The 15,225-nt window shown below is 25.9% G+C and overlaps 1 protein-coding gene across 5 annotated transcripts in view; it reads left to right on the top strand.

The window, feature by feature from the left end:
- ssp6 (PDZ domain-containing short spindle 6) overlaps positions 1–15,225 on the top strand; it is a 390,763-nt gene that overhangs the window by 345,834 nt on the left and 29,704 nt on the right. For all 5 annotated transcript variants that reach the window (XM_075374051.1, XM_075374056.1, XM_075374055.1 and 2 more), the window contains 3 exons: positions 5,868–5,970; positions 8,792–8,919; positions 14,739–14,931. In XM_075374051.1, the coding sequence (XP_075230166.1) occupies positions 5,868–5,970; positions 8,792–8,919; positions 14,739–14,931 (424 nt within the window). The remainder of the gene's footprint in view (positions 1–5,867; positions 5,971–8,791; positions 8,920–14,738; positions 14,932–15,225) is intronic.

Here is a 15,225-nt window from a genome sequence, read left to right as displayed (position 1 = left end):
ATAACAGCTATAAAAAAATAAGTAGTAGCATTATTGTGCAGCACTTTGTTAGAAACTGAATTACTTTACGTAATAATCTAATTCATATTTATAATTAATTATGTATTATTTACTACTTGAAGGATACATTGTTTGGGAGAGAGATTCATTTAATGATGGTAACTTCTTTTTGATTTTGAAATGAAAACACAGAACATTGCTTTACCTTTTTAGCTGATTTAAGAATGATATTATGTTAGGCTGTTTTGTTTGTTTGAAAGGGTATGAATTTATAATTATTTAAATCTCAGCTAAAATATACGCATTTCTGATAATTTTTTTACAGATCCAATTTTTTTGATAGCTTTAGTTTCTGCTCTTGTTCTCCCTGTATTGTATTCTCACTCACATAAAATCTCACATAAAATCGGTTTAAAACATAAGTTATAATATCTTTTCTTTGAATTATTCAATAACTTCCTCTAGGAAAGAATTCTAATATTTTATTTTTTCTAGGAAATTCAATGGTGATTTTATTATCCAATCTTAAGTGTTATAATTTTAACTTTGTTTCAAGATGATGTGTTTTACAGTTTTATACATGCTATTAACATATGCACATAAATAAATAACAATAGTTGTTAATATTTATTAAATAATACAATAGTTGTTTTAGTTACTTTTATAGTATATATAAATTTGCATATTTCTAATGTGCCTGTATTGTATGTTTTTTTCTTTCTTTCTGAAATAACAGTACATTCAGACTGGTCAATGTTCTTATAATTCTGCATATTTTATTACTAATCATTGTTATGTTGTTACAGAACGAAATTATGTATTGAGTATTCAGTGTATGTATTCTTGATTCACTTCCTTTGCTTGAATTCTACGCAGTATAATATACTTCATTGTATATTTATGATGTTTATTATATTATTATTTTTATGCAAAAGAACTGGAAGTATTCAAGTATTGCACTGGGTATAGGCATCATTTTTACCGCTATTGGTACATTTTACTCTTTTATGTTTTAGTTAATTTGGATGCACAGATCGGTGGTATAAATTAGACTTACAAAACTTCTTTGTTGTTTTATTTCATTTATAAATTTTGTCCATTTTATCATTAAAAAAATATTTACATTAATAAATATATAGAAATAATCTTTTCTGTAAAAAAAATAGATTTAAAAGAAGAAAATAATGTGTAAAAATGATTATTTTTCAATTCTTTTTTAAGTTTTAAAATCTATGCCAAATTAAAAACACCTGCCAAAACTTAATTATTTGTAACTTTGTTCAGACTTAAAAATTTTAAAAGTATCTTTTATTATGTTTTTTTATCTCAATTTTGTTTTATTAAGGTATTTTACTTTACTTTAATTTTTTTAGTTTACTGCTGTTTATAATTTTAGTAGTCCAACAAAACGTAGCCCGCATGAAAGAGATCCAATACATGATGGTTTTTCTTGGTTTTCTTTTAAATATATGACACTTTTTATATAACATTTTGTCTATTTCTGTTATTTTTTTCCTTCAATTTTACACACATTTATTTTATTTTCCAGTTTTTCTGAAATTTATTTCAGAAAAAATAAATTCTAATATTTTACTAATATTTTACTTGTAGTTTAAAATTCATTCCTTGTATTATTATTTTATTTATTTATTTTCTTTTTAATATAAAATTTGTCTGGTTATTTACCACAAAAAAAAAAAATAGTTTGCAAGAAACAGAAAGGCATGAAATCTGCATCTTTATAAATATAAAAAAGAAATGCAAAGAAACATTAATATACCAACATTGTGCTAAGGCTCTTTAGTATGGGACTATAATTATGTTATTTTTTCCTTAGTTTAATAGGTTTTCTTGAAAATATTCTAAATGTTAGAATGACTTAAAGGCACAAATCACTGAATTATAAAAATCCAGAACTATGTAATGATACAGAAAACTATTTGAAATTGTTTATGTAGATTGTAATATTTCATTTATTAATCTTCCTCTTAATTTACATGAGAAAGCTTAGTCTTATCACTAGAAGAATTTTCTCTGTAAAATTTTTTTCATTGAAATTGGTTCATTTTGTCATATGTATGGCTTGAATATATATAATAAAACATATAGTTTAAATTGAAATTTTCCCCTGTTTAGTGAAGTTCGTTAATAATAGACATATTATAGTCTAGTATATATGATAGACCTATTTTATATATATATATGTGTGTGTATTTTATGAAAATAGTTAATGAAGAAGCCATTTTTATTATTCTATAGTTTAACTTTTTAAACTAATATTAACTTACTGTATGCCAGTTTTCAAAAATATTATGTTGATCATCAAAAGGAAGGATATAATTGTAAATAAATAATAAAAATAACCAGCTTTTAGGATAATAAACTTTTATTTACTAGCATTTTTATTTATTTAATGTTTTGTTTGAGAATCATAGAAGAATGAAAAATCGCTTATATATCTCTTTCACTAAAAAGAATAAGAAGAATAATTGTAGGATGATTAATTGCACACTTTCAGTTAGTCAACTGTATTGGTAAATTTTAAAAGGAAAGATAAAAAAGAAATGGTTAAATTAGAAAAACAGGATAGTTTCTGATCAAAAAGATTGTGGGTGGACAGTTTGATTGAAAAGAAAATTTGATATCTGGAATTTATCTGAATTTGACGTAAAGCCTATGAGTATTCCAATAAACAAGTCTTGGCGAGAACAATACAGGAGTGTCTGCTTAGGTTCTATTTATTAAATATATTCACATTTTATACTTAACCAAATTTCTACTTCACCTTGAATTATCAGATTGCTATTCTCTAGATGTTCATGTTATGAAAGCATCAGGTTTGTAAAATTGCAGTTTACTATTTTATCATTTGTTAGAAAAGTATGTTTTACTATTTTACTACAGTTGTTTTCAATTCATCTGATGTTTTTTTGATTTGTTTTATCAACATTTATTCTACAGTCAGGTGCAGTATTTTATTTATCTGTTTAGAAATGACGGATTTATTTGTTGTCTGTAAATTGAAGGAGTTCGATCAACTTTGCTTTAAATCCTTTATGGATTGGATTCTTGAGTTTCAGGATAACTTCCATTTCAAAACGTGTTATTTGTAAGTAAAGTGGGAGTATGAAAATAAATTTAGGCAGAATTTATACCTTAGTAATACCTTATGTATACCTTACTTTATTTACACCTGACTCTTACTAATTCAGAAATGTAAAAACAAACTTTGGAATTCCTCTTCCCCTCAAAAAAATATAAATAAAGTTATTAATTTTGTGAAGTTGTTTAATTTTGTTGAACCATTGATTTTCCTCAACAATACTTAAGCTAATGTATTGGTTTAAATCAAAAATTAATTCTATATCAGTTTTAATCAGTTGTTCTATACTTTAAAGAATTGAAAACAATAATAAACAAATAAAAATTAAGAATAAATAATTATTTTTTTTAAATAACTTTTTTCTTGTTCCTAAACATGGAATTCTGGTTGCACTTTCATTGTATGTAAGGCAAATTTATTACAGAATGACTATAGCAGTCAATGTCAGTGTCACTTTAAGTAAAAAAAAATAAGGCAAAAGCATTGAATAGGATGAGTAACATGTATATTGTCATGATGTAAAAATAATTTGTATGGGAAGTATCAGCTACAAACATACGTACAGTATTTAGAAATGAATTTAATTACTATTAACTTGGCATAAATCCCAATTCCACCTTCTCTTAATTCATCTAAGTAAATTTCCTGGTAATTAAAGATGTAGACACTCCTCATATCTGTCAGTTTCTCCAAATAACAAGCTTTATATGAAAGCACTGATGAAGTATCTTGAACACTTAATTTACACATTACGTGAAGTATATATTAAGGTATATTATGAAATATCAATCAAATTAAATTGGCAAAACTAAAATCTGTAAATTATAGTGAATTTTTAAACATTTTTTTCTTGTTGCTAATATTTTATCAGTTTATTTTATTGTAGTTAAATAAAGATGTATTTTTAAATGATAAACATGGGAGAAGAAACACTTGAAAGTGATGGTTTCACTATTGTCAAGTTAAGGAAACAAAGGTGGCAAAGGATTATTAAGCCCAGTAAAGTCCTTTTGCTTGGGATAGCCATGCAAGAGACTTTACCAGCCTTATGCAGCATTGTTTGGGAGGTATCTTTTTAATTTCACAATGAGGCAGAGACTCTATTTAAAAAATTTTGTTTTGAGAGACCACATTGTTATCATTAGTGGTACGAATGGCACCAACAGGTAATTAATAGTAGGTAGGTTTTATCATAATGCACTAGCATTATGATAAAAATCAGAAGATGACATACAAGGGCCATCCTTTGCTGATTCAACGCTACCATGTTTGAAGCAAACTGAAGGAAAGTGAACAGTTAGATGAGGAGACTTATTAGTGTGATGTTTCATTACTCCTTTATGATTCAAATGGTTCTCATTCATTATATGTACATGTGTCATAGATGCATTCAAATTTAGATAGCAAAGCAGAACTGAATGAAGCCTATGACAGTATTCCGACTATGTCTAGTTTAATAATTAACATAAATAACTGATCCTAAAAATATGTTAAATTCTAATAATATTATCAAGCATGTCATTAACTGTTAAACTGTTTTTAACCTTCTTAAAATATCACTCTCTGATTCCTTCTCCCTGTAAAGTATTAATCACATTAATATTAAGATTTCCCTTATATAAGAAAATATTCAATACCTATGAGATAAAACCAAAGAAATTGAAATATTTTTTTCATTAAGTTACCAACAGATTTTGCATGTTTTTTAGAACAGTGGCTGACCAAGACAGAAGCAGTTTTTGAGCTAGGTAATTTAAAGGTTTCTGAAGTATTTTTTAGAACTGCAGATAAAAATGGTGTAGTTTCAATTTTTGTTAGATTATAATAAATTTGAAAGTTACCATATATTTATGGAAGAATTTAATTTTGAATACTGTAAAATTCAGTGCCCTAATCTAAAATTGATATTGATGGTAATTTTATAGGTCTTTTTCTGATTCTTTTGAAACCTTTGTATGTAAACTATCATTTTTAAAATTCCATTTTTAAAATGTTTCATTATATGTCTCATTATATATATGAGATAATTTTACTGTTAACTTACTAGACAGTTCTAGTATTATGACAAATGTACTATTAACAGTGTACTATTAACTATTAATAGTGTTTAACCTCATTGCCAAACTGTAACATCTGTTTCTCAAAGAATTGAGAGTTATAGTAATTTCTTGCTTTACATTATCTGCCCAGTCTCTTGTGAATGTGATATTTACTTACAGTATATAGCCAACGTAAAAGTGAATTTATTGTTAGAGTTGATATCTCTGAGAATAGTGATGTTATACTACTAGTCCCTGTAGTGAATATAGTGAAGATCTCACTTTTAGGGTTAAATATCTTTTGCATTTTGATGGGCTTGGCATGCTTTTGTATAGTATTATATTAGCTTAATGACAGTAAGATTAAGAAACTAGTTTATTCATTATCTTCCTACTAATTCTGGTATTTGGTTGGTTAAAATTCTTAAGAATGGTTATAACGCCATGTTTGTTTGGTTTATAAAGAAAAAAAAATAAGTTAAAAAACTATCTTAAGACATTGATTTTAAAATATTAAGTGATTTAGTAGGAATAATATCATGGTTGTAGTCTAGCGAAGTATTCTACCTCATCAATAGGCTTTTTGTTAACATTAATTTAAATTTTTTTAAAATATTGTAAATAAATTATTAAATGAAAAATTGTTATTATAATTATAGTCAATTAATTATTTTTACAAATGACTCTTGTTTTTTATTATTAAAGATGATTATTCTACTTTTCAGAGTTATGGCATCCATTACAAGAAGGAACAAGAGATAGAAATGATAACGTATGTTGATTATGTAGATTATGATGGGCCTGCTTATAGAGCTGGCATGAGAGAAGGTAAATGAATAATTCATTAAAACATATATATATTCTATTTTAAGACAGAAATGATTACTTTTATCACCACTACTTGACAGGTTTGAAATGTTTAATGTCAAATGTGTGATTAATAATTGATTTAATATGTAATATAATTGTTGTGCAGTTATATTACAAAACAATCATATTTTATCATCTAATTTTAGTTGTCTCTAAAGTGAAAAACTTCATATTTTTCAGTTTTTACTTGTACGAATTATAAATTTCTAAAAAAAACAACCTCTAGAAGCTAATATCAAGCATTATATAGTATAGATTATCACAAAATTGTAGTTTCTCTTTTTTAAATAGATTAAAAATAATAACTATTTATTCATCAGTTTTGATCTAATATGATCGTTTACAACTACAATTTGACTAAAAAAAAGACTTATGGGTTTCAGTAACTTAAGTCACTACAAATGTTTAATTTCTGTCATGATCTCTATTCAAAATGTGACTGTACTTTGGCTCTTAAAACTTCCCTTTCTGCTCTTTTAATATCCCCCAAGGGCCACATAAGAAGTTTTGTAAGCACATTTGACAACAGTACCTCACTTGTTTAGTAGCAGTGCTAACAAAAACGCTACATTCTGACTATCTGTTTTACAATCATGATGAATGCAAGGAATAGAAACAAATTTCCCTTCTTAACAACAAAGTACCTCCTTCTCTTGAAAACATTGTCATGTATAAACTGTGTTTACTCTGATGAAATTTCTTCTTGTGACATTCATGAGCTTAGGGTAATCGTAGTTATATAATGAATGATACAGGATTCAGCATTTATTTTCTTGTATATCGGATAGATATATAGATTACAAATATCTAATAAAAAATGAACTTTTAAAAATATATTTGATTAATTCTTATTTATTGTAACAAATAATAATGTCATTTCAACATTTTCATTTTTTTTTTTCTGTTTAAACAAGCTTATAAAAGTTTTCAGTTTAGCAGGATTGGTAATTAAAATTGTAAAGAAAAATATATATTGTCATTCATAATTTTTATATCATATATTTTCATTTTAATTAAATTGTCCATTATATTACAGTTTTACTTTACCCGATAATGCAATCAGGGAAGGCAGATAGCGTGTTTTACAATCTGTTTATGATTAATTACTTATTCTTGCTTCAATTTATGACTGAAATAATCATGGCAACTAATAAATAATATTATTCTTGTGTTGTTAGAAGTTTTGTAGGATGTTTAATTCTACTAAAAATTGATAATGTTGTCTTTTTTTAAAGACAAAAGTACTTGACTACAAAAAATTTCTTTTTTTCCTTCATAATTAATATTTTATTTACTCTTCTGTAATTGTAATGACATTAGTATATAATATAAGATAGAATAAATATAAATTACAATACAATGTAAAATATTTTCTGTAGCTGTTTTTTTGTTAATGATCATATAATATTTACTAGTTACAACTTATGTACACTTTGTTCGATGAGAGGTTATTGAAGTTTTATTTATAAGGTAACCTCAATTTGTAGATGAGGATTTTATAAAAATAAAGATAGTTCTAAAGTAGTGAAAATTGTTTTTTTGTTTTGTAATCTGATTAACCAAACATTTTTCATGTAAAAATAAAATAGTAATAAACTCCTATTTTCATATTACATACATTTTTTAGATGTTTATTTTAGATATTAGATTTGAAAGTTTAAAAGAATTGTTATATATTCTTTAGACATCAGCTTATATGTATCGCAGTTTTCTGGACTCTTGAATATTTTTATATACTTGTAGCCTTTGTATTTCTTCTTTTATTCGCTTTTTATATTTATATATGCTGCATTTTATTATTTTACCTTTTATAAGAAGTTTTAGGAATATATTGTTGTTGCATCATGTCCTTACTCATCATCATAACACCTTTGCTTTCTCTACTTTTATAATTTTGAATAAATACATAATTTCCACCATAATATAGATCTATTTGTACTGAATTTAAATTTATCTTTACTAAACAGAAATTGTAGCCATTAGTAGTAGTGAAACTATATCTGATAGATTCAAAATCCCACTTTATGTTTTATGTACATTACTTATTGTTTGCCATCTTGTCTGATATCAGTATTCTGTGTAATAATGGAATAAACTTACTAGTTAACAGTAGAACTATTATAAAAAAGCAAACTAAAATGTGTTATATGCTATAACCAGAAGTTGTAAGCAACCTAATGTAAGTAACCTAATGTGACGCTTGTCAAAATAAAAATGTCATAGCCATCTCAAAAAATAACAAGCAGCTCTATACCATACAAGGGAATATGAGGACAAGATGGTTTTGTCTTCACTACTTTATGTGAACTCACCCACTTTAACCTACCTTGAGTTCAGCTGCACATCACCATATTGAACCCTGTGAATTGCAGAAGATAATGAGCCATAAAGTGATAACCTTCACTACAGGAACTGACTATGTAGTGAATAACTACTCTCAGAGGAAACAATTTAATTTAGTACGTTCATCACTGGATAAAGAATAAAGTAACAAATTAATGTGCCCCTTCTGCTAAGAAATGATACACTTTAAACACTGTCTGTATTCAGTAGGAAAAACTTTCTGATATAAAAACTGTTATATGTACTTCATTTAAAACTGAAAAACCAGTAGTATCTAATTAACTACAACTTTCTTTTCCTGTTTAGCCTCCGGTAACTACCGTTGAGATAATTCTTCAGAGGATGAATGAGGATGATAACTACAACTATTTTATTTTAACTGTTTTTATATTTAAATAAATATTATATTTGATATATTGATCTGTTATTTTTTTAGGAGATGTAATATTATCTATTAATGGGCATGATATGGAAAAAACGGACCATAAAACTCTAGTCAATTTTATTAAGAACTGTGATTCAAGAATGCGAATGGTTGTTCTATTTGAAGACTGTGTTCGTAAAGTAAGACTTTTTTCCATATATTTTAAAGTTTTGTAAAATTTTGATAACTTATAAGAATTTTTTAGAATATCCTTTCATTTCTTGTAATAAATTTTAATATTTTAATTTGTCATATCACATAAAATAACTGATAACTCTAAAGGTATAGCATTGATTATTGTTATTACAGTTTGGCATCTCATGATTACTTTACTTAAGACTTATTAACTATTAACATTGTTCTGGATTTATGAGATTAATCAGTTGTGGTCTAACTAAAGTAAACTATTAACATATTCAATCTCATGTGTAACTAAAGAATCCTTTAGTTTACCTCTTTCTATTTTGTTTGGAGGTAAGCTATTACTGTATCATAGCACACACTTTACTAATTTTATTCTTGTCCACTCTTGGCCAAACAGCCCTGAGGTAACTCTATTCTATTATTTTAGTTAGGTGAAAGTTTGAGTAAGCTATACCTCTGATATAATGTTTGGTGACAAGAAAATGATTAGCATAACTGCCCTTGTTAAATTTTTCCTTTTCTTATAGTATCTATTTTGTTTGTTAATATTTGAATTGATGTATTAATAATGGATCATAATGTGTAGCATACCAAAAACAAATAAATTGAATCCCAGATACCAAAGATAAAAGATATCTATCTATTCAGCATAAAATTTGAACCTCAGTCAATCATATTGCCCATGAAAACATCTGATTGCTTCGTTCCATGCTTAAAACATTTTATATTATTCACCATTTTTACAGCTTCTTTAAATAGTTTCATATCTTTTCATTTAAATATTATAAAAATAGGAAGAAGAAGAAAGAAAGGAGTGTTTTTCTTGGAATTTTTTTTATAAAACTTGCTTTTTTATTTACTTACTATGTGTGTACTGAAAAGTGGCAATTTTCCATATTTAAACTATTTAAGCACATTTATGAAATAAATATGCTTAAATATTATGCTTCTCAGCTGAATGTTATTAGCAACTGGATTTTATTAAAATCAAGAGGAGGGGTTTTTCATCTGGAGGTCCCAGGTTTGAATCCCAATCAAGCATGGTATTTTCATACACTACAAAATTCCATTTTCATATCCCACGCTCAAGCTTCAAGCTTATGTAGTCATACCAAGTAAAAAAAAATCAAATTATTTTTCGCATTGAAATGGATTTCAGTTAAACTTACTACATTAAAAAACAATTAGCATACAATATTTTATATTTTACTTATTACTGAGGAAAAGTAGGTTAAGCAATGTAGTTTGTTAGAACTTGTTTTCCTGCCGTAGGGAAGTTGATAGCTTGAGGCCAGCCTGATCAAATTATATTTTATTGCTAATGGCATATTTCAATAATGTTTTCTCACTACCATTTTATTTTCAGTTTGTATTAACAGTACACCTTAGGCTGGTGATCCAAAGATGTAACAATCTATAGGTACAATCACTAAGAAAGTAAATGGTGTTGCAGCCTATGAGCCCTGAATCAAGAAATCTGCTCTAGATATCAAGAAAATTAAATATTATCAAATGAGTAAATTAATCAAGGAAATTTATTATATTATTTTCATGTGCTTCATGATTATGTGATTTTTTTATACATATTTTCTAATGTAATTAGATATTTTTTTAGGTAATATATTCAGACTTTCAAAATATAATTAATTATACATTTTCAATTTTCATTAAATTTTGTATTGGATTGTGAATTTTTGCTGTCTTACCATTGTCCTCTTCTCTTTCACTACTATCCAATTCTTCCTCACCAGAAATGGCTTGTTTGATTACTTCTAAAATAATAATTACAAAAAGACATAACCTCTAGTAATGATTACTACATTATCCATACTAATTAAGAAATAGAAAAATCTTCAGTCATTTCAGTTTCAGGTTTATGTTTATGTTTTTGTTAAACATTACTTACTTTCTTAAAATTGTTTGTAATGCTTTAATTTTTAATATATTTCCATATTTTTAAAATCATATGGTTAGCATCTAACAAGTACATTTGTGTTACTTTATGAGTTCCCCAGAAATGTTTATTTATGGCATTTTGAATTTTATTTTATTAGATTTGTATTTTATAATACAAATGAAGAATTTATATATAATGTTTTCTTTTTTTTACTAGCGACAGTATTAGTTATTAGAAGATTCTACTGAAAAAAAATTAACAGATTATATTGGAAATTAGAAGGTTCCATTTAATAATATTAGCTATGTTTTAAAGATAAGATTTTAAATTATTACCTATCTTTTAAGATTTATTTTAATTGCATATTATTGTTTGTAGTAGGTCTTAAGTTTTATTACAGGTAATATATATATTTTTTAATTTTTAAATCTTAATTTTTATAAATTAATAAAACTGAATAAAGAATTTATACATGTGTAAGAAAACAAAATGACAAGGACAAATAATTATTCTAATAAATGAAGATGCACTGAATTTTCCAGTACCAAAACATTTGATTGAATTATAGCAGACTGCAAGAATATGATCCACAATCACAAGTATCTTGACTCATGACAGTATTATGAAAAATGCACATTCATTTTGCTGTTTACACTAACAAGAAGCAAAACTTACCTTTTCATGTCAAATGTTTAACTATTTTCATGAATTAGATTTTTAGTTACTTATTTTTCCTCATTTCCCTATGGATAACTACAAGCAAGGACCATTTTCATATGGTCTGATTTTTATCATTTAAGTTATATTTTATATTAGCTCATAATTTCTTAATAACATACCAGTAAAAAAAGGTAATGTGAGGGTTAGGAATCAAATCATACAATTTTAATATTAACAAAATATTTAACACATGAACATTCGTTACATAAATTTGTCACACACCATTTTAAGGAAGTGATAATATCTTTCATTAAAAATATGGTAACAGTGGATACGTACTGTTAAAATAAAATATAGTTCAGACTTTACTTAAAACAAATTTATTGTGAAAGGAAAATTTATTTCTTCCAAAAAGCAGTTCCAGAATGACTTTCCATCATCAGTGCACCCCTGCTAATAAAGGAAACTTCAGATAACATAAATTCACATTACTGACTTTTGGATGTATCCAAATAACAAAACCCATGATTTTAATTGTAAACTACAGTAATGCTATTTGAATTTCAATTTTATACTCTAAAATGTTTATGCCTGAATATATTAAAAAATATACTCGAAAATGATTGTACTCTAAAATACTCTATACTCTGAATTTACTGTAAAATATATTCTTGAATTTGTTCTACTCTATAGTGTTGATTTTATAAAATTCTATGTACTAACATTACACCTCAATGTACAGAAATTTATATCAGCTATAACTTACTTAATCAGTTTTGATTAATATCAAACATTAAAATTTAATATCATAACATTTGAATCAAAGATAAGAAATTTTGGAATGCCTGAGAATTAAATTGTAATATACTTATTTTTATCTGACAGGTTCAAATAAAATAAACTGAAACCTTGACTAGATCGACTTATGAAATTTTCTTTAATTAATTCTTATAATAACCTTAACTGCTATAGCCATCGGCCAATATTATACAAGTTGAAGTATTAAAATTATAAAGTTGAGATATTTATTCCTTTAAAATAATTTTTATATTAACATATATATTCATAATTACACAGTGTGTACATTAAAACACAATAAACCATACTGCAGAATATAATTTTCATGTTAACATTTATTATCAAGCAATAGTTTTATAATTAACCTTGTGTTTTGTGACAAAAAAAAATCACATATTATAGATTAACTATATTTTTCATGTTGCATAATGTTATTTGCTCATATGTTAGATTTACCTTAATTTGTTTATTAACCATACGAAAGAATAATGTTTAATCTTTTGCATCATAATTTTTATTCGTATGATCTAGTTCACCTTCCTTCTAATTTTAAATTATTTGCTACCTATATTTTTAAGCAATTGCTTTACATATTATAATCTTTTGTCTATCCTTACAGGTTTTCCCCCTTCTTTACACTTTTACCTTTCTTCTGGTGTCAGATTAACAAATCCAGAATGCCTTAAGATGTAATAGTAAAAATTTAAGAAGGAAAACACTTCTGTAGCATTCTGGGAGCAAAGTCAATGGGGATTCTAGGTCCCCATATCAGCTGGTTGTTAATGTAATCAAGATTGACAGTTTCATGTTTATATAAAAGCTTCTTTTTTTTTTTTTAAAGTAATAAAACATGCATAAATTTAGAAAAATTTAAACATATATTTAGTTCAAGTAATAGTATAATTAATTACGTTTAAATTTGAAAAATAATATCAACCACTGTGGCTTTTTTTTAAACTCTTCAATAACATCTGGATATAATATATATTGTGATTCAGTAACAAATTATACATAAAAATTTTTCTTTGAGTTTACATTTAGTTTGTAGATTATTAGTACAACTTTATTTGTGATAAAAAATAATACAGCATAATAAAATACTAAATAATACTAGTATCTGTTAAATTGCACAATCTCAGAGGCCAGTTGATATTACTGTTTCACGAATGAAAGAATTCTGCTCTAAACTTTATTCACAGTAAAGTCATAGTTTCATTAGTATATTATACTAACTTGTAACTACGTGTCATTCAGATCTATATCAATCAATTCTAGCCACAAAAAAGTCTTTATCACTATGTGGTAAGCTATTCACTGTAAATGGGTGGCTGTCTTTATTTTCAAAAACGTACTCTATATTTCTAAATTATAGTTTTTAGATATGAAACCTAAAAACTAGGTCTATTCTGGTATAAAATCTTACCTTTTCTGTATGAAATCTTTCCTTGCTTGTGCTAGTTTGTGTCTGATATCTTCTTTGCTTTGTACATCCTTTACAATTTTACTACTTGCTAAAAATGACTACATCTTGAGTTATATTATGATATCCCATTCTTAATACAGAGTGCAGCATAAATCAGTTTTACAAAATCTAGTTATCTTATTTAATGTGAAATGCATTATAATATAATTTATAGTTAAGAATATTTGACAACATGTAAAGGGGCTCAATGGCCTTGAAGACCTTGAAAAAGTCCATATTTCATGAGGCAATTCACTGGATCAGTCAACCTCGGTAGTAAAAGGAAGTATCTTGGCTAGACTATGCTTCTATAATCTAAGTATTTCATTGTTGGTATTCTAAATCAATGTTTTTAGAAAATTCAGTTGTGCAGTCAGGGCTACACTTCAAACAAAAGGGATAGAAAAGTATTTGCTTTATGACATCACTTTTACAGTTATTAAACAATCTTTATTTATGAAATTGACTGCATTTGTTTTTTCAGTGCACTTAAATTCTTTTCCTTCGTTTATAATTTATAACAGCTCAGAAATGACAAACATTCTATAAGATCTTATGAAAACTAAGTTCTATTTAATTCTTTAATTTATCCAAATTATGTTTTTTCATATGCCTTGAATAAGCAAAATTCTCTTTACTTAACATCTTAATTAACAAAAATGTAGCTTCATCTGCCTTTAAAATCACTACAGATTGTATGTTCTACCCTTTTGGAATTTAAATTATTAACTTTACAATTTTGACACCCATCTGGAATGATTTATTATTTTGCATGAAGCAATTTAGATTTGAATGGTTTCATTACTGAATGTTTTAATTTTCTTCTCAATTCTGACAAGCTTATCCAACTTTCAAGGTTGATAGGTTAAGTAATGTTTACAATCAAAAAAATTTGTATAGTGTCTTTTACTTAGTACAATTTTTTGACTTGCTTTAGAAATTATGTATTTTTTTAAATGAAATTTTTAATTATTGTCTACTGTCATTGATTGATGCAGGTAGAATTACATATGAGGTATATACAATTACAAAGGATATTACAAAAAAAAATGGTTGAATTAGAAAGATTATGTTTACGTGAAAGAGAATTATTACAAGGGAAGTGGAAAACACATAGTTTACCAGCTCGTAAAAAAGCATCCTCTTCTAACAAAACTTCTGATGTTAGTACACCTACACATCCTGAAAATGGTAATTTAGTTTATTCATTTATTTTATTTATTTATTTATTTACAAGTTGACAAAGCAAAGTTCATATTCATGGTGAACCACAGCACTGTTGTTTTGTTTGGCTATAAACAGAGATGGAAATATAATACAACAATACAGTCTGGGCTTAGTCCTACTGAACAAACTAACATGTTTCTTAATCTGTTCTAAACAAGAAATGCTGTCCATTTAAAATAGGTTACTGTATTTTTTGGAATCTGTAATTTCTTTCTGATTATGATAATAACACAATTAGAAATATTAATTTACATTATT

The sequence above is a fragment of the Lycorma delicatula genome, chromosome 8, assembly GCF_047948215.1.
Source record: "Lycorma delicatula isolate Av1 chromosome 8, ASM4794821v1, whole genome shotgun sequence".
NCBI lineage: Eukaryota > Metazoa > Arthropoda > Insecta > Hemiptera > Fulgoridae > Lycorma > Lycorma delicatula.
Note: the sequence above shows the minus strand (reverse complement) of the source record. Positions and strands in the feature narration are given on the sequence as shown.